Here is an 18477-nt window from a genome sequence, read left to right as displayed (position 1 = left end):
ACACCATACACCCTATACTATACACTATGCAACATACACTAAGCACTAAACACTATACATCATACATGATACACTATACACCATACACTATATACCGTACACTATACACTATACACCATACACTATACACCATACACGGGCAAAATACGGCCTTTTGGGGTTATTAATCTGGCCCGCCAAACATGACCAAATTATATTAAAATAAGTAAGGGTAAACCTTGCTCAATCACTTTATAAATATACTCAAGATCCAATACTTAATGGGAAAATATTACATTGTAAAGGTCAGTAAAGACAGTTTGGAGGTAATATGTACAGGTCTAACTTTCCAAAAATAATATGATATTAAATTACTATAAACACAATTACTGTTTATACTACTATATCTTGGGGGGAAAAGTCTAAAACCTATAAGATCCTGGACAAGTCCTTTGTTTTGTTGCAGTGGAATAATCTATAGCAACTACATAGACCATCATGCTTTGCTCTGTTTGGATACTGATATAGCCTACATGTACTAGGAACCATTAGTCCAGTAAGCCGAAGTAATTGGTTAATACACCTGTAAACAAGACGCCAAGACAACATTTGGTTTAGCCTACAGGAGCTGACCAACAAGTCGGCTATGCCCATGAACAAAAGTAACACAAATACATAGGTTATTTGTAATCATCACCAGAATTCAAATATATTTCACTACGGTCAAAATAAATGTGTTTGTTGCGCTTATAATTGAGTGTTACACAGTCACTCTATCTATGTAGCCACAGCTGCCTTGGGACAGACTGACAGAAGAGAGGCTGCATCATAACCACCTGCAGCCACCACCATTCTGTCACATAACACATTCAGACACAAGAGAGGTGGGTGAAGTGTCTTGCCTGAAGACACAATGGCACCATCCTTAGTGGAAGACCATTCTAACCACCTGAACAACTTTTATCCGTATGAAGCGCTAAAAGGAAACTTTGGCACATTACATTATTGCCCAAATACAGCACACACACACCTGACAGTTTAGCTGATGGGACTCTTTAAATAAGACATATTGTGCTTTTGTGTTATAATCTATGACACCATAATGGACCATTATGTTATAATTCGTACATTTAAATCAATTTAAATCACAATATTCATCCAAAACTACTTAATAAAAGAAACAAGTCTGCTGACTTCCGCAGCAGAAAACTGCAGTGCCCAAAGGGAGCTGACGTCGCCGTAAACGTCATCATAACAAAGCGCCACATGCTGTCAGTCCTTCCTTTGAATAGCTGCACATGACTAGCGAGCAGTCGATTTTTTTTCAGCTGTGCCATGTTGCCAAATTCTACGTGCATCACAGATCAAGAAAAGAAAACTGGAGAAGAAAGTGCGTATGTTCCAGTCGGCGTGTACTGGTGGAGGTGAAAACAGGGATTGATCGGCAATATGGCGTCTTCAAAATAAGCAATTAAAGATTACTCAAACATGCATGAATAAATCCAAAAACAGCTTTGAGAGGGTAGATGAGAAGGAAGCAACTACAGCATAGTTAAAAGCTCTGAAAAGTCATTTTTACAGAATAGGTCTGATTTAAAATTACCAACAGAAAAGTAAAGAGAGTAAGTATCTTCTGTCAACACCCTTGGTTGAACACAAAGGTTGAGTTGATTTTCCGGTATTTCTCTTCCAGCATGCATACTTTTTCATTGAACACGCATACGTATTTTCACAGATCTGGTGCAGTGGACCAGCAGCCAGACTCTGCTGAAGGCTTAAGGCCAGTTCCAGTCTGGTCCCATCACAGCCCAGTGCTACAGTCCGCACTTTCTCTTTTGACGATTAGACTACAACTAAAGATATTAGCAATCACAGACGTATTCCACTATGCAGAAATGCTTTGAAACAATTAGGCAAAGGTCATTACAGTGGATTATTTTGCATACATTCACATATTCACAATATATGTATTGGAGCTAGAGTGTCAAAACAACTTCTATGACTCAATAATGGTACAACTGCTCTTATCAAGGTGACAAATGACATCCGCTTGAACAATGATGCAGGCAAAGTCTCAGCCTTGATCCTGTTAGATCTGAGTGCTGCCTTTGACACTGTGAATCATAGGATCCTCTTATAGAGACTAGAGGACTGGGTGGGCATCTCTGGTACGGCACTAAACTGGTTCAAGTCCCATCTAAACAACAGGGAATACTTTGTACTTTGAGCCGAAATTCATATCACTTTTCTGCAATGTTCCATAAAATTCCATAATGCTTTAACCAGTTTTACTTGCAATGTGTGTGTCTGTTTTTTTTGTTTTTTTTTGTTTTTTGTACTCACACTGACCTTGTGCAAACAAGAATCAAGATCAATGCTATTGTAATACAGTTCTGTCTAATTCTAAAACTACTGTGACGGGCCTGGACATGGACTTAGCTGTGTGTAGATGTGTGCTCATCCCCAGGGAATGAAAACGGTAAAGAATAAATAAGTTAGTTTTGGTACTGGTTTTAACATGAGTCTGTGATAAAGGCAAGTTTATTTGTATAGCACAATACATGTTTTTAGGGATAGTTGGTTCATTGCTTATGTTATGACCATAGTCTGTGAAAAGAAGTGGACCAAGTGTGTGTGACGTCACCCACAGTGCTGGGCCCCAGCCAAATGAAGCTCATCGAAGCTAGCAGTTGTAGGGGCCAAGTTGCATATTAGGAATTCTGATCGTGAGTATCATAGCAACCAAAGAGCCAGTCTGGAGCGAGGCTGTTGAAGGTAATGCCCCTTCCTGCCGCTGGTTTAGCAGAGACTGGCCACTTAGCAACACTGTCAATCAAACCTGTTGCTAATGCTAGCGGGAGTGACTTCAGGGAAAGAAGGGGCCTGATTTGTCTGTAATTAATGTTCATATCTTGATTTACAGACAAACAAAACTACCAGGATCATGTAGAGTGGATAAACATGAACATTGTAAGACCAAAATGACGAGCCTGACAGCAGTAGTTATGAAAAGAGGGGGCACAGTTTTTTTGTGTAAAATGAACTGGAGCCAGAGTCGATAGAGCCGGAAGAGTGCTCACATAGCAGGTTAGCTATGTTCATCTATATACAGTCTATATGGGTGAGGATGTCAAATCAAACATCATGATTAAACAATAATTTTCACAATCCCTGACCCAATGAGTAAACAACAGTCAAACCCATAATGTAATATACAATTCCTCTGGTACGTGGCAAATCTCAAAGGTTGCAATTTTAGAAGTACCATAATTTATTATGCAAAAAGCTGCCACCCCTGTAGTTTAGATCTGTACAACCATGTTCTAAAATGTCTTCCCTGTGTGTCAGATGCCCTCACTATGTGTCAGATGCTCCCACTGTGTCTCCATTAGGTTTTATTCTGCATAAAAACTGCAAACTTTGTAGTTTACATCTGTACAAACGTGTTCTGAAATGTCCCTATATGTTAGATGCCTTTCCTGTGTGTCAGATGCCCTGCCTCCGTCTCCATGGGGTCTTATTCTGCATAAAAAAAAAAAATAATAAAAAATTCTGAATGTGTTTAAAATGTGAACTCTGGACAGAAATGACAAATCTAAGTGTTATTGCTATGCTTGTCAGAACAAATAACAGTGAGATAAACCATTTAGCCCTAGTCCTGACCAATCTCTTTTACCATTATATTGGGATCAGAATAGTCAATTTAACCTAATAAACTTGCTGTCCCTATTTTGTGGAGGTAGGTGTAGTTTGAGTGGGGGGGGGGGGGGGGGTCCTACCTGAGTCCAGAAGGTCCAGCTGCTTCCCTCAAACAGAGCTGAAGAGAAAACCAGACCCAGACCCAGCCCGGGCCAGGATTACCAGGACTATAACCGGATTACAGCAGGACCAGAGAACTAGAGGAGGGCAGCTACTCGGAGCCGCTCAGGACATTGGGGCTAAACTCCCAGAGATCCAAACAAGGAACGCCTCTGGAATAGACCGACAGTTATGATGGGATTTGACAATAATGAAATAAAAAATAATAATAATCACCACCATATTTTTTAAAATATATCTTTGAGTTCTCTTTATATTGCTGTTAAGACTGATACTGTTTATTAATCATGCCCTGATATCATTACTGAGCTAATACACTGGGGTTATGAATGGAGTTATGGGATGGGCCCTTGCACCTTTTGTATTGCACTTTACATCAAAATTCTGTAGTGTTTGATGCTCTAAACCAAATTTTGTGACAATAAATCTTGAATCTCGAAATAACATTTGAGGGACAGACAGATAAAGGCTAGAGCTTGACTTTTTCTACTCAGTTTTGTTTAAAGTTATTCATGCAATTTCCTCTACCACTATGCATATGCACTTGCACATCAAAACTGGACCAACACCACCAATCACAATCAAACACATTTTTCTTTATTTACTTTTAATTCATTTATTATCTGTGTTTTTCGAATGTTTTCCTGTTGCTATTGTATATCTTGTCTATGGGTGTCAATGCGAAACAGAAAAAGCTTCATAGAGATTGGAACTGGTAACCCTCCAGTTAGTGAGCACACTCACTGTGCCACTGCAAAAACAGTGTTGAAGAAAACAGATAATGTAGGTTAAAGCAGGATAGTGCAGCAGCAGAAGTGTCTGTAGGTCTATAACGAGCAAGCCTCCCCCTGCACATGTCCCAGGATCATCAGGCCCTTCTCCTCAATCCTCTGTTTTGCTGACGCCGGACTTAATCTTGTTAGGAGCTAATCCTCCTCGGGCCCAAGCTAATGGCTTTAGCCCAACTCAAACCAGCGGGCTGTTTTGAGGGCCAAACAAAACCAAAACATAGGCAAGAGAGGACTAGTGTTGTCACAATACTAACATTTCAAATTCAAATTCGATACTGTTAGGGAAATAAGTGTTGTCCTAACGAGTAGTAACAAGCTGTAAAGAGAGGGAGGAGACTCTGGATGTCTGAGGCAGGAGACTCTGAATGTCTGAGGCAGGAGACTCTGAATGTCTGAGGCAGGAGACGCTGGATGTCTGAGGCAGGACACTCTACATCAGGGGTGTCAAACACATTTTCACCGAGGGCCACATCAACAAAACGGCTGCCGTCAAAGGGCCAGATGTAAAATAAATGTAACTAGTTTTTAAAATTTTTAACTGTTTCTGTATTCATTACTTCTTCAAGTTACAAATATTGCATATGCCTTTGCAAAGATGTAAAAAATATGTCTGTGTAACTGCGTATCTGCTGATAAAATGACATTTTAAGACCATCATAGCCTTTAATTTACCCTGTCGAGGGCCACGTAAAATGATGCAGAGGGCCACATTTCTATATGTTTGAGGCAGTAGACTCTAGATGTCTGGAGCAGGAGACTCTGGATGTCTGAGGCAACAGACGCTTATTTTACCATCAGTCCAGGACCAGGTGACTTGAACACTCAACACTGCACGTTAGTATGAATCATTCAAATCTGTCACGATCTGCACTATTCCTGTCCTTGTTTTACCTCCTGTCCTGCTCCTTCCCTCCATCACCTGCCGGAGCTGGGCTGGGCTCCTGCCTCCACCCACACGCACCTGCAGCTCATCAGTGCAATCAACACCACCTGCCGGGTATAAGAGGAGCCAGGACCACTCACACAGGCCGTGTCCCAATTCGCCAAATGCACCTTTTGAAGGGTCCCTTCGAAGTACTCCTCAAAGTGTAGTTTGAAGGTTCCGGTCAAGAGTGTGTCTTGATTTACTAACATGAAGGTAAATGACATGTGCCACCAGGGGGTGCAGACCTATGGAATGTACCGGAACTCATGAAGATTTTGTGCACATCTCAGGACTCTCTTCTGTCCTTTCTTGAGAGTCCATTGCTTCATTGTTCACATTACCTGTGTGGAGCTCATTAAACTCTTCTGACTTTATGTTTCAGTCTCTTGGTCTTTGACGCTTACAATAGAAATGAACATTCTTACATTATTCTTATTGCAGTAATCATTTCTAATGATAATACTGTCTTCTTATTGTCTAGCAATAACTGCACATTCCTGTACATATCTTTATTCAGATTTAACAGTTTCATGTCGCACTGTTGAAGATGATGTAAACCAGTACGAACATTTGAACGAGTATTGCGCAGCGGACTCCATTTTCTGTTTTTTGCATAGTGGCGGTGCATGATGGGATATAGCAGTGCGTGAAGTGTGCATAGATGCACGCTTTGGTTACGTCCGATCTCCATGGAAACGTTGTAAAGGGAAGGGCAGGTTTGTCGGGCGCATTCAGTAGGGTGCGTTGAAATGGAACAGCCCTTGTCGCGCCGGAAATTACGTAACTGCCCTTCAACGCACACTTCGAATGGTGATCCTAAGGCCAGTTTGGCGAATTGGGACACGGCCACAGTGCCAGATCGTCCGTGTGTCAACGTGATTACCTAGCTTGTTCTAGTGATTTTTGCATTTGCTTGCTGTTACCTTGCTCATTGGATTTTTGTATGCTGCTCTTCAGATCCCGTTCCTAGTGATGGGAAAAATGAAGCAGACTTGCTTCACCAAGAGGTTCATTAGTGAAGCTTCAAAATACTGCCATCTGGTGTTGATTTAATGTATAGCAAATGTTAGATGGTTTGATTGAAGCAGGACACGCTCTTGAAATAGAAAATGCATATTCTCATTGTTATTAACGGTGTTACAATAAACATGCCTGAAATTGGAATCTTGTTTTCATTCATTTTTATTCAAAAAACTATATTTTCCAAAGTTTTTGGATTTAGTCGATTTTTTTGTTTTTTTTGTTTTAGAAAGTATTTCTCCAGCTTTAGAAAATATTCTTTCACATGGCACTGAAGATGCCAGAGAACACAAATTCTTGTAACTTTATAAAGATTTGGATATAGGCGCTTTGCTCTGCTCCAGTACACTATTGGATCTTCTGTTCTTGCAACATTTGTTTCAGCGAGGTAGTGATCAACTTCAATAGTGTAGCATCTGCAATAATGCTGGAGGTGCTTCGGCTGCTGTCAACTGTTTGGTCAAAAGGCTTCCAAAGGGAACCTATTAACAAGAAAAAATATAAAACAATAGCCTATATAGAGTTAGGACTCGAATCCTAACCCGACTCGAATTGCCAGAAAGATCCAGAGGGGCAGCTCCAGCTGGGTCTGGGAGGGCAGATGTGGCGCTTCTCATAAGCTGCACGCATTGTTTTTTAAGCGATTAATTAGTTCGTGTGCTTTCACATGGCTTAGAAAAGCTAAATGCTTGAACCTAGGATCCAAGAGAGTTGGCAATGTTAACATACTTACTGTTTCCATACGAAAAATATGCTCTTTTAGTCTTTTTGTCAGGCTTTCAGCAAGATTTTTTGCAATTATATTGGTGAGTTCAGAAGATCTGTTAACAACCACATGATGCACCATGGCCATCAGTGGAATTACTTTGGAGGAAGACACTTTTTTCTCACTCGACAGCTCCACAATAGCCTCTTAAAATGACCCCAAAATAACGAGTGCTTCCTTCATAATATCATAATCTGAAGCTGTTAATAGGGCTATATCAGTGTTCACTGTGGTGAGGGCTGCGCTGACTGATTCTTTTAATTCATATGCGCATTTGAACATCAAGAAAGTGCTGTTCCAACGCGTGTCCACCTCAATAATGATCTTAAGGAGTTGTCCTCCCATCTGGAGCTGGAGTTGGAACAGTCGCTCTTTTGCAGTGGTACTTGTTCTGAAGTATGTGGCAACTTTTCTGCATTTGGTTCGCAGCTCATTCATTCCTGCAGCATCATCTAAAGATTTTTTCACCATGAGGTTAATGACATGTGCTATACAGACAGTATGTCTGACATTTAAGCATTTTGCGCTTGCTATCATATTAGAGGCACCATCCGTCATAAGAAATTTAGTTTTTTCTCTGATGCCCCACTCCTCCATCAGGTTAATGTGTCCTTCTGCAAGGTTTTCAGCAGTGTGGCTTTGTGGGAAGTGCTCATCATCAAAAAAAATGACAAGTAACAGCCAGATATGCATCCATGTTTATGGAGGTCCACATATCCGAGGTGAGGCTCAAAGCAGAAGCTTTCTGTAGCTGTTCTTTAGATTTTTCCTTTGCCTCATTGTATAAGGCCTGAGGAGGAAAAAACAAAGACATGAAAAGTACTAAACCTACCGTATTGGACTAAAATCTAGGACACCAACAATGTTAACGCACCTTTCTGGCGGAGTCCAACATGCTCAGGTCTGACTTTCTGCCGGCAATGCGAACACAGCTCCTGCTCCGGTCATACAGGGACCGGACAGCCCTTAGCAAAGGGTCCCGGACCCCATACTCCCGGAGCACCCCCCAAAGGACACCACGAGGGACACGGTTGAATGCTTTCTCCAGATCCACAAAACACATGTGGACTGGTTGGGCATACTCCCATGAACCCTCAAGGACCCGATGGAGAGTATAGAGCTGGTCCAGTGTTCCACGACCAGGACGAAAACCACACTGCAGCTCCTCTCCAGTACCCTGGAATAGATTCTCCTCTCCAGTACCCTGGAATAGACCTTACCGGGAAAGCTGAGGAGTGTGATTCCCCTGTAATTAGAACACACCCTCCGGTCCCCCTTCTTATACAGAGGGACCACCACCCCAGTCTGCCATTCCAGTGGTACTGTCCCCGACCGCCACGCGATGTTGTAGAGACGTGTCAACCAAGACAGTCCCACAACATTCAGAGACCTGAGGTACTCGGGACGGATCTCGTCCACCCCTGGAGCCTTGCCACCGAGGAGCTTGCTAACCACCTCGGTGACTTCAGCCAGGGTGATGGACGAGTCTGGCAGCGGGTCCCCAGTCTCTGCTTCCTCCTCGGAAGACATGACGGGGGGATTGAGGAGATCCTCAAAGTATTCCTTCCACCGCCCAACAACATCCTCAGTCGAGGTCAGCAGCTCTCCACCCGCATTGTAAACAGTGTTGGTGAAGCACTGCTTCCCCCTCCTGAGGCGTCTGACGGTTTGCCAGAATTTCTTTGAGGCCGTCTGATAGTCCTCCTCCATGGCCTCCCCAAACTCCTCCCAACCCCGAGTTTTTGCCTCTGCAACCGCACGCTTGGCCTGCCTGTACTCATCAGCTGCCTCAAGAGTCCCACAAGCCAACAAGGCTCGATAGGACTCCTTCTTCAGCTTGACGGCATCCCTTACTTCCGGTGTCCAACACCGGGTTCGGGGATTGCGACAAGCACCACAGACCTTACGACCACAGCTACGAGTGGCCACATCAACAATAGAGGTGGAGAACATGGCCCACTCGGAGTCCATGTCTTCAGCCTCCGCCGGGATCAGGGAGAAGTTCTCCCGGAGGTGTGAGTTGAAGACCCCTCTGACAGAAGGCTCTGCCAGGCGTTCCCAACAGACCCTTACAATACGCTTGGGTCTGCCAGGTCTGTCCGGCTTCCTCCTCTGCCAGCGGATCCAACTCACCACCAGGTGGTGATCGGTTGACAGCTCAGCCCCTCTCTTCACCCGAGTGTCCAAGACACACGGTCGGAGGTCAGATGACACGACAACAAAGTCGATCATCGACCTCCGATCTAGAGTGTCCTGGTGCCACGTGCACCGATGGACACCCTTGTGCTCGACTATGGTGTTCGTTATGGACAAACTGTGACTAGCACAGAAGTCCAGTAACAAAACACCACTCGGGTTCAGATCAGGGAGGCCGTTCTTCCCAATCACGCCCCTCCAGGTGTCACTGTCGTTACCCACATGGGCGTTGAAGTCCCCCAGGAGAACAACGGAGACCCCAGTGGGTGCACTGTCTAGTACCCCTCCCAGGGACTCCAAGAAGGCCGGGTACTCTGCACTGCTGTTTGACCCGTAGGCCGACACAACAGTGAGAGACCTGTCCCCAACCCGAAGGCGCAGGGACGCGACCCTCTCGTTCACCGGAGTGAACCCCAACATGAAGCAGCTGAGCTGTTGGGCAATGAGCAAGCCCACACCAGCTCGCCGCCTCTCCCCGTGGGCAACGCCAGAGAAATGGAGAGTCCAGCCCCTCTCAAGAAGTTGGGTTCCAGAGCCCAAACTATGCGTGGAGGCGAGGCCGACTATATCTAGTCGGTAACGCTCAACCTCCCGCACAAGCTCAGGCTCCTTTCCCCCCCAGCGAGGTGACATTCCATGTCCCCAGAGCCAGTCTCCATGTCCGGAGATCCGGTCGTCGAGGTCCAACTTCAACTGCCGCCCAGATCTTCAAGCACCGGCCCCTTACGGATCCTCTTGCGGGTGGTGGGTCCACATGAGGACGGCCCCACGTCACTCCTTCGGGCTGAGCCCCCACCAGGCTCTCGCTGTCGAGCACCCACCCCAGGCCTGGCTCCAGGGTGGGGCCCCGGTAACGCCGGTCCGAGCGACGTAGCTTGCCTTGTTTTTTCACTCTTCATAAGGGGCTTCTGGATGTTCACAACTCCAGCATCAAGCACGGCTGATCTGGATTCTGGATATAAATAATAATAATAATAATAATAATATAGTTGACTAATGGCTGCCGCAGCTGGCTGAGCTGCCATGTCATCATTACCGATTTGACCATGCAATCCCTTGTAATGTCTAATCATCGATGATGTATTATTGTTGTATGCCAACTGTTTGTCACAGACCAAGCACTTTACCTGTAAAATGAGTATCTATTAGCAGGAGTAAGACAGAAATTAAATAAATGCTCAGCAGGCTTTGTTGGTTGAAGGTTCACACTTCTTTGTACAAAAAAAGATTCAGTCAAATTTTGTTACATAATAAATTAGCTATGAAAAATGCTAAGTCAAAGGAATGGTGTTATTTTAAACAACTATGTTCCAGCAAACGATACAAAATGTAGCCTACTAAATGTCTTTTGCAGACCCGAATTTGAAAGTAATTGCGTTTGTTAATGTTTGCTGACTAGAAGTCAAGTAAATGCTTGTGGAACTGAGGCCTACATCAATTAGCTTACTATATAATTTAACCTTCTACTACAACAATCATTTCTTCACATTAGAGAGTTTTCAAATACAGTAAGTGTCATTAGGCTTAGCCCAATTTATTGACACCTTATTGTGTGAGATCATTTCAAAATATCTCCACACAGGGAAGTCTTCCTTTTTCTAGCAGGCTCCATCTGTAAAGGGAGAGGATTTATTTGTGCATTATGTGACAGCAGAATGTGTTCATACCAAAATAAATATAATTTAAAACTCAGACACCCATTTTAATCAATCACCAGAGTGAAAGAATAAAGTGCCTGTTACGTACACCAAGACTAGAGGAATATTCTTTGTACAAGTTCACAAAAGGATTCAGTAATTTCTCAAATACAGATTATCTCTCCAACAAGCTCACTCACTACAAACGCCAACAACACCCACGAGGGGTCGCTGCAAGCAGATTCTGTAGCAGTGGTGAACTGTAATGGAGTAAAAGTAGTAAAGTACTGTACTTAAGTAAAGTACAGATACCTAAAATGTGTACTTAAGTACATTTTAAAGTGGCTACTTTTTACTTTTATTTCACTGCATCTGAGAGCAGGTATCTGTACTTTCAACTCCACTACATTTTTGAACTGGACTGAAAAATAATATTTTTTATTCTAGTTTGAGACCTGCTGAAAAGGCTGAGGGTTTCATAATTTGAGCAAATAAAAATATAGAAATAAAATCAGCCTAAAAAACGATTGATTCAATGTCTGTTGAACAAAATTCAGCTCAAATCTTTATCAAAATCAATACATTTGAAGCGTTATTATAGTAAAAACTTATTATACTGGTACTTTAATACACAAACTAAAAATAATCACGTTCATCATTTGTTCATTGTTGTTTTTTTTGTTTTTTTAAAATCGAGTTTGACAGTTATTCACAGTGCTTCACTGTGAATAATTTGGATGATTGCCAATTGCCAATCTCTACTGAACTAAAGAGAAAAGGGGCAGTTAACTTGAAAATGACTGTTTCATGACATCAAAAGTTCTAACAGAGCATTTTGACCTTTGGAGATGTAGACAGACTAATAATAAAGGATTACTCAAACACATGTGAATGGAACAAAACACAACTCCAGGTATGTTTTTGATTAGGTAACAACATTCTAAAATGCCTTAAAGCTCACTAAAGTTAGTTTTGCAAAATATAGGACCTTTACGTATCAAATCAACATAATTTTTGACTGGATCCCTAAGCTTTATTCAGACCCACTGGAGTTTGTTTATGTCCTTGAGAGCGAAGACTTGCACATTAACCTCCATTTGGTCAGCACGGCTGGTGACCTCAGCTATGTGTGTGGTCTGCCTATTCAAAACAAAACACCATCTGGGGTTAACTGTTTGGGTTTAATGATCATAGAAACAAGTACATTAACCAAGACCACAAAGGCGCATCACATTTTAGTGACTTTACAAGAGGTCAGGCAGGATATATTATTTTGTATGGAGCCCTGTTTAATTTTAGTGATGGAAGAAAATACACAAGTACTACAACTACAGTGAGTACCACTGTCACTACTACATTACTACTACAACCACCACTACTAAAACTACCACTATAACAACAACCACAACTACCACTACAACACCAACCACTACTACAACTACTTCAACAACAACCACTACTACAAGTACCACTTCAACAACAACCACTAGTACAACTAACACTGCAACAACAACCACTACTACAACAACTACCACTGCTACTACCAAATACTACCACAACTACCACTGCTACTACCAGTACTACCACAACTACTACTACCACTACTAGTACTAGCACTACCACAACAACCACTACTACCATTACTACTTTTACTACTATCACCACTACCACTAGTACCACCACTACTACTGCTACCAAATGCAAATGCTACTAGTAATACTACGCTTCTACCACCACAATTATGTGGTACTACTAGTATATTGTATATTGTGGTACTTCTTGTGTGTGCGTGTGTGTGCTTCTGAGTTTTTAAGCTTACTATTTGAATGTCTTCGCAAATTCATGGTATTTATTTATTTAATTTTATTCTTAAAATTTTATCTAATCTCTGAGCAGCTTGATGTTCCTGTGACTATAGTTGTACATATTATTCAGAGATTTAAAATCCATGGGACTGTAGCCAACCTCCCTGGATGTGGCTGCAGGAGGAAAATTGATGACATTTCAAAGAGACGGATAATACGAACGGTAACAAAAGAGTCCAGAAAAACTTCTAATGAGATTAAAGGTGAACTTCAAGTTCAAGGAACAGCAGTGTCAGATCGCACCATCCATTGTTGTTTGAGCCAAAGTGGACTAAAGGGGAGACGACAAGGAGGACACCGTTGCTGAAAAAAATCATAAAAATCCTTGTCCAGGCCTGTTTCATGAGTTTATTTCTTTTTTATAATTCTGTTGAAGCATGGTTGAAAAGCAATGTCTGACTTTCATTGGTTAAATTTCATAGATTTTTTATTTATTAATACTTTTGTCAGATTCAAGTTATTTCTTACCATTGTGAGTTTTTCTTTCATTAACCGAAGGGTACCAACAATTTTGTCCACGTGTGTAACTGACTACCACTACTACAACAACTACTACGTCTACCCTCTACTCAAGTCACTCCAGGGCATCTGTAATCTAGGTCGCTGGTATGGACGCTGGATGGTATGGAGATTTGAGAGTGGGGGTGCGGTGCCGGTCTGCAGCTGCCTTTGTCCTGGCCACTGATTTGAGAAGAGCTGCTCTGGTCCTACCCCAGACCCTGCAGTAGCATTGGAGTACATACATGGTTGGCTATTTTGGCTATTTGGCGGTCGAGAGCTTCGGTAGGGCGATGAAATGGGCTGCCTTGGAGAAACGGTCAACAACAGTGAAGATGACTGTTTTACCTTGGGACGGCGGGAGACCCGTCATGAAGTCCACTGCCACGTGGGACCACGGTTGTTTTGGGATTGGGAGCAGTGGGAACAGACCGGAAGGTGGCGAGAGGGAGGCTTTACCCCTGGCACACACCTGGCACGCTGAGACATAGGCCCTGGTGTCTCTGTTGATGGTGGGCCACCAAAAGTGACACCTCAGGAGGGAGAGTGTGCGGTTGACCCTTGGATGGCAGGCAAACCGAGAGCAGTGGACCCATTCCAGTACCTTGGAGCGGACAGGATCTGGAATAAAGAGAGTACCAGGTGGGCCATTATCTGGATCAGGATGGGTGCGTTGAGCCTCCCGGACCAGGTCTTCAATTTCTCAGTGGACAGCCGTGATCACACAGGTAGGGGGTATGATGGGCTCTGGAGAGGTGGTAGTGTCCTCCTGGGAGAACTGACATGAGAGTGCATCTGGCTTGATGTTACGGGATCCTGGGCAATAGGTGAGTATAAAGTTGAACCTGCTAAAGAATAGTGACCAACGGGCTTGACGGGAATTAAGACGTTTGACGGATTGAATGTAAGAGGTTTTTATGATCAGTCCAAAACCAGAAAAGGATGTTCCACCCCCTCCAACCAGTGACGCCATTCTTCCAGAGCAAACTGGACTACCAGCAGCTCTCGATCTCCCACATCATAGTTGCTCTCAGCTGGGGACAGGCGACGAGAGAAAAAGGCACAGGGATACAATTGATTGTGGGGTTCAAACCTTTAGAAGAGGACTGCCCCAACACTGGCGTCTGGCGTCTCCACGAGGAACTGGCGGGAGGATTCAGGCTGACATAGGATGGATAGGTCCTTCAGCTTTTCGAAGGTGCACTGAGCTTCAGGGGTCCAATTGAACAGTCTGGAGGGAGAAGTGAGTTTAGTGAGGGGTGCGACGAGACGGCTAAGGTCCCTGAGGTCCCTGCCTGTAGAAACTGGCAAACCCAATAAATCTCTGTAGTTGTTTTCTGTTTGTAGATGTAGGCAAATCAGTAACTGCTTTGATCTTTTCTGGATAAGCTTTTACCTGTCCACGCCGCACAATAAACCCCAGGAAACTGATCTCATCTGCGTGGAACTCACACTTCTCTACCTTGACGTAAAGTAAATTTTTTAGTAGATGCTGGGGGACCTGGCACATGTGGTGTTGGTGTTCCTGTGAGGACTTAGAAAAGATTAGAATGTTGTCAAGGTATACAATTACAAAAAGATTAATAAAGTCCCGAAGCACATCATTGATGAGAGCCGGGAAGATGGCTGGAGCATTGGATAAGCCAAAAGGCATGACAAGGTATTCGAAATGTCCCAGGGGAGTTCTTCCATTTGTCCCCTTTGCCCTGTATGCGCACCAGGTGATATGCGTTCTGAAGATCGAGCTTGGTGAAAATGGTGGCTCTGTGGAGTGGTGATGAGTGGTAGGGGGCATTTATTTTTAATGGTGATACTGTTGAGACCCCTGTAGTCAATACATGGTTGTAGTGTTTTGTCCTTTTTAGCGGCGACAAAAAACCCAGCGCCCACGGGAAAAGAGGACGGATGGATAATACCAGCAGCTAGGGAGTCCAAAATATATTGCTCCATAGTCTCCCGTTCTGGTTTGGAGAGATTATAGAGATGGCTGGAAGGCAAGGGGCCGCCAGGCAGGAGGTCTGTAGCGCAGTCATATAGTCGGTGGGAAGGAAGCGATAGCGCCCGACTTTTACTGAAGACATCCCTGAGATCATGGTACTTATTAGATACGGAGGAGAGATCTGGCTCGTCCGGAGGATGAGTTGGGAGAGAGTTGGCGCCCCCAGTGGGGGACAGGGCAGACTGCAAGCAGTTAGTGTGACAAGAGGGGCTCCACTCCGACACCTTTCCCCTAGCCCAGTCAATGATGGGGTTGTGAGCCATCAGCCAGGAATGGGCCAGGATGGGCGGTGTAATGGGGGCGGAAATGACATGAAAGTGCCTTGTCTCATGGTGGTTGCCAGACAAAACTAGGTTGACAGGCTCAGTGACGTGCATTACCTTAGCTAGTGTCTCCCATTGAGCACTAGGGCTGTGAGGGGTTGATCAAGTGGCTCCAGCCTTACCCCCGACTGCTCGGCCACCTGCTGGTCCAGGAAATCCTTCTCTGCTTCGAGTCGATGAGGTCTTAGACTGGTAAGGTAATAGAGTGAAAGCACAAAGTAGCATCGAGTTGAAATCTATTTTTCCTCTATGGAATGTGATGCTGACCCACCACTAACCCCAGTCCTACTGATGGGTGCCCTCTTTTGGCTGAACCGGGCAGGTGGCTAAAAAATGTCCCTGTTTGCCACAATACAGGCACTCACCCCCCTGGCAGCGTCCCGGCTGCATTGGCTCCTCTGGCGAGGGTGACCCCCCTGGCAGTGTCCCGGCTGCATTGGCTCCTCTGGCGAGGGTGTAACGGAGCGGATCACAGTCCGAAAAAACGAGCGGCGTCTCTCTTTCTGGCGAATCATCACGAGAAACCAGTTCGCCTTTTAACTGTTCACTTAGTCTTTTCATGAAGATGGCTTTTAGCACGCTATCGGACCAATCCACCTCCGCAGCCATGTCCAGAATTCAATAGTGCAATCTGCCACGGACCTGGATCCCTGGACAAGGCTTAAAAGGTGGAGAGAGGCGTCAACTTGATAGTGTGGGTGATCGAATGCCAGTCTGAACTCTCCCACAAAACCATCAAAAGTCATCAGGTCTAAAACAGTGTTCGTAAATTTAGCCTCTCCTAAACGAAATTTACTGCCTCTGGGAGTGCTCTCCCCCTCAATAATCCACACATGTAATGTATTTTAGCCGCGTCAGATGTAAAGCTGGCTGACCAACATTGTTGAAACATGGAAGTGCATTGAAAAAGGAAGCCCTGAGGCTGCAGGGCTGCGGTGGTTCCAGACGGCGGCGGGAGCTGGTTAGAGAGCTGAGTAACTTACTGGGTCAGAGTGTGGTTACAGTCGAGCAGGGTCCAGATGGTTTGTTCGTGTTGTCCTGTGATTACTTTGTGATGCGAAAATGCTGGTGTAGTGTTTGATCCGGCCCCAAGTCTGATTGGTCCACTGTGGCCGGATCGTTGTGTTGTAATGACTGACAGGAACGACCAAAGAGACAGAACTTGGGGAAGGTTGAACAGTGTTTATTTACAGCTTTACAAAGTGCAAACGAAGGTAGATCGATCAGTGGTTTGAGGGCGGGTGTTTGCCATTGTCCAGGGGTTGAGCGTGAATAGCAGAATCTGAGACGAGGTGAACAGTACTGGTAGAGGAGAGCAGGGTCGAAGACAGAGGAGCTGAGTGGGTCCAGGGAGCAGGATCTGGTGAGGAGCAAAAATATCGAATTCAGCAAAAGTTAAAAAGTGCAAAATCATGAACTGAGCCAAGCAGAGTTGTACCACAAAGATACACAGCCGATCTGGTGCTGAGTATCAGGTCCTGTCTCCCTTTATCCTCCCCAGGTGCAGCTGATTGCGGATTAGGCGCAGATGTGCACAGGAGGAGCCCAAATCTCCGCCCAGCTCCAGGCTCAGATACAGAAGGAAGGGGGTAAAAGTGCAAAAGAGGGCAGGACAGACTGGGATCATGACAGCTTGTGACTGTAATGTTACTTGAGAGGGGCTTGCAGCTGAAATTGTGGAGGACCAAGGGGCCGAGGATCCAACATTCAGTGCCAGATCTCCCGTGGTACTGTTCTGCTTGGCTCAGTTTAGTTTTTGCATTTATGATCTTGATACTCAGCTGGTTATTTTTTTCATTCTTTGCCAGATCCCGCTCCTTGGAACAACTCTTCACCTCTGCCTCTGACCCAGCTCTCCGCGACTGGTACGAACACCTCAGCCTCCGACTCAGCTCACCTTGACCGGTACGAACACCCCAGCCTCTGACCCCGCTACCCATGACCTGCTCGAAGACTACAGCATACAACAACGATCTCAACTGTCTGCTCTGTCATCCTACAATTACATTTCCGTGTCTCTAAATGAACTTTGCTCAAACTTTTTACCCTGAGTCTGACTCTCCCCCAGTCTTTACGACACTTGGGTAAAAGTTATGGTTCTTCTTCCCACTGTGAGTAAGTCTAAAGTGACTTGAGCTTTATGTTGACAATATTAAATGATTTGAATATTTGTGTTTCTTGCAGCTCCTTCAGATATGATTTACTTTGCATCATTTTGTTTGTCCTTTGAAAATACCAGATTTTGTGCTTTATTTCATGTTTGTCCTTCAAATTACATTATCCTCAAATTATAAATCAGATGTTACTCTTGAGTAATACTTTTCCCAAATACTTTTTACTCTTTCTTGGATCACTACTTTGTATTTCTACTTGAGTAATATGATTTTGAGGTAACTCTTACTTGAGTAAAGTTTTGGCTACTCTACCACCTCTGTCCAAACATTTGACTGATACATTTGTTTCCTGGCCCTGCTCTTAAATTCTTCCTCTCACCTCTCTGTTTGGGTGTTTGCTCTGTTTGGTCCAACCCCGATAAGAGACAGAGCTAAAGTGGGCAGGTGTCTCCGAGCTCTCCTGCTGTTCCTGCTCTCCTCCCCTCACTCCCAGAGTCATGTCAGGAGATCTGGATGTCTTTGTCTGTGTGGGCCTGTTACAATAA

At 44.3% G+C, this 18477-nt stretch overlaps 1 protein-coding gene across 1 annotated transcript in view; it reads right to left on the bottom strand.

Moving 5' to 3' along the window:
- Positions 1 to 831, bottom strand: part of cngb1a (cyclic nucleotide gated channel subunit beta 1a) — a 31234-nt gene extending 30403 nt beyond the window's left edge. Inside the window, exon 1 of the mRNA XM_033991780.1 lies at positions 791 to 831. Coding sequence (XP_033847671.1) covers positions 791 to 831 — 41 coding nt within the window. The remainder of the gene's footprint in view (positions 1 to 790) is intronic.
- Between the last annotated feature and the right edge of the window lie 17646 nt (positions 832 to 18477).

The sequence above is a fragment of the Periophthalmus magnuspinnatus genome, chromosome 3 (assembly GCF_009829125.3).
Source record: "Periophthalmus magnuspinnatus isolate fPerMag1 chromosome 3, fPerMag1.2.pri, whole genome shotgun sequence".
NCBI lineage: Eukaryota > Metazoa > Chordata > Actinopteri > Gobiiformes > Gobiidae > Periophthalmus > Periophthalmus magnuspinnatus.
This window is presented reverse-complemented; position numbering and strand designations above follow the sequence as displayed.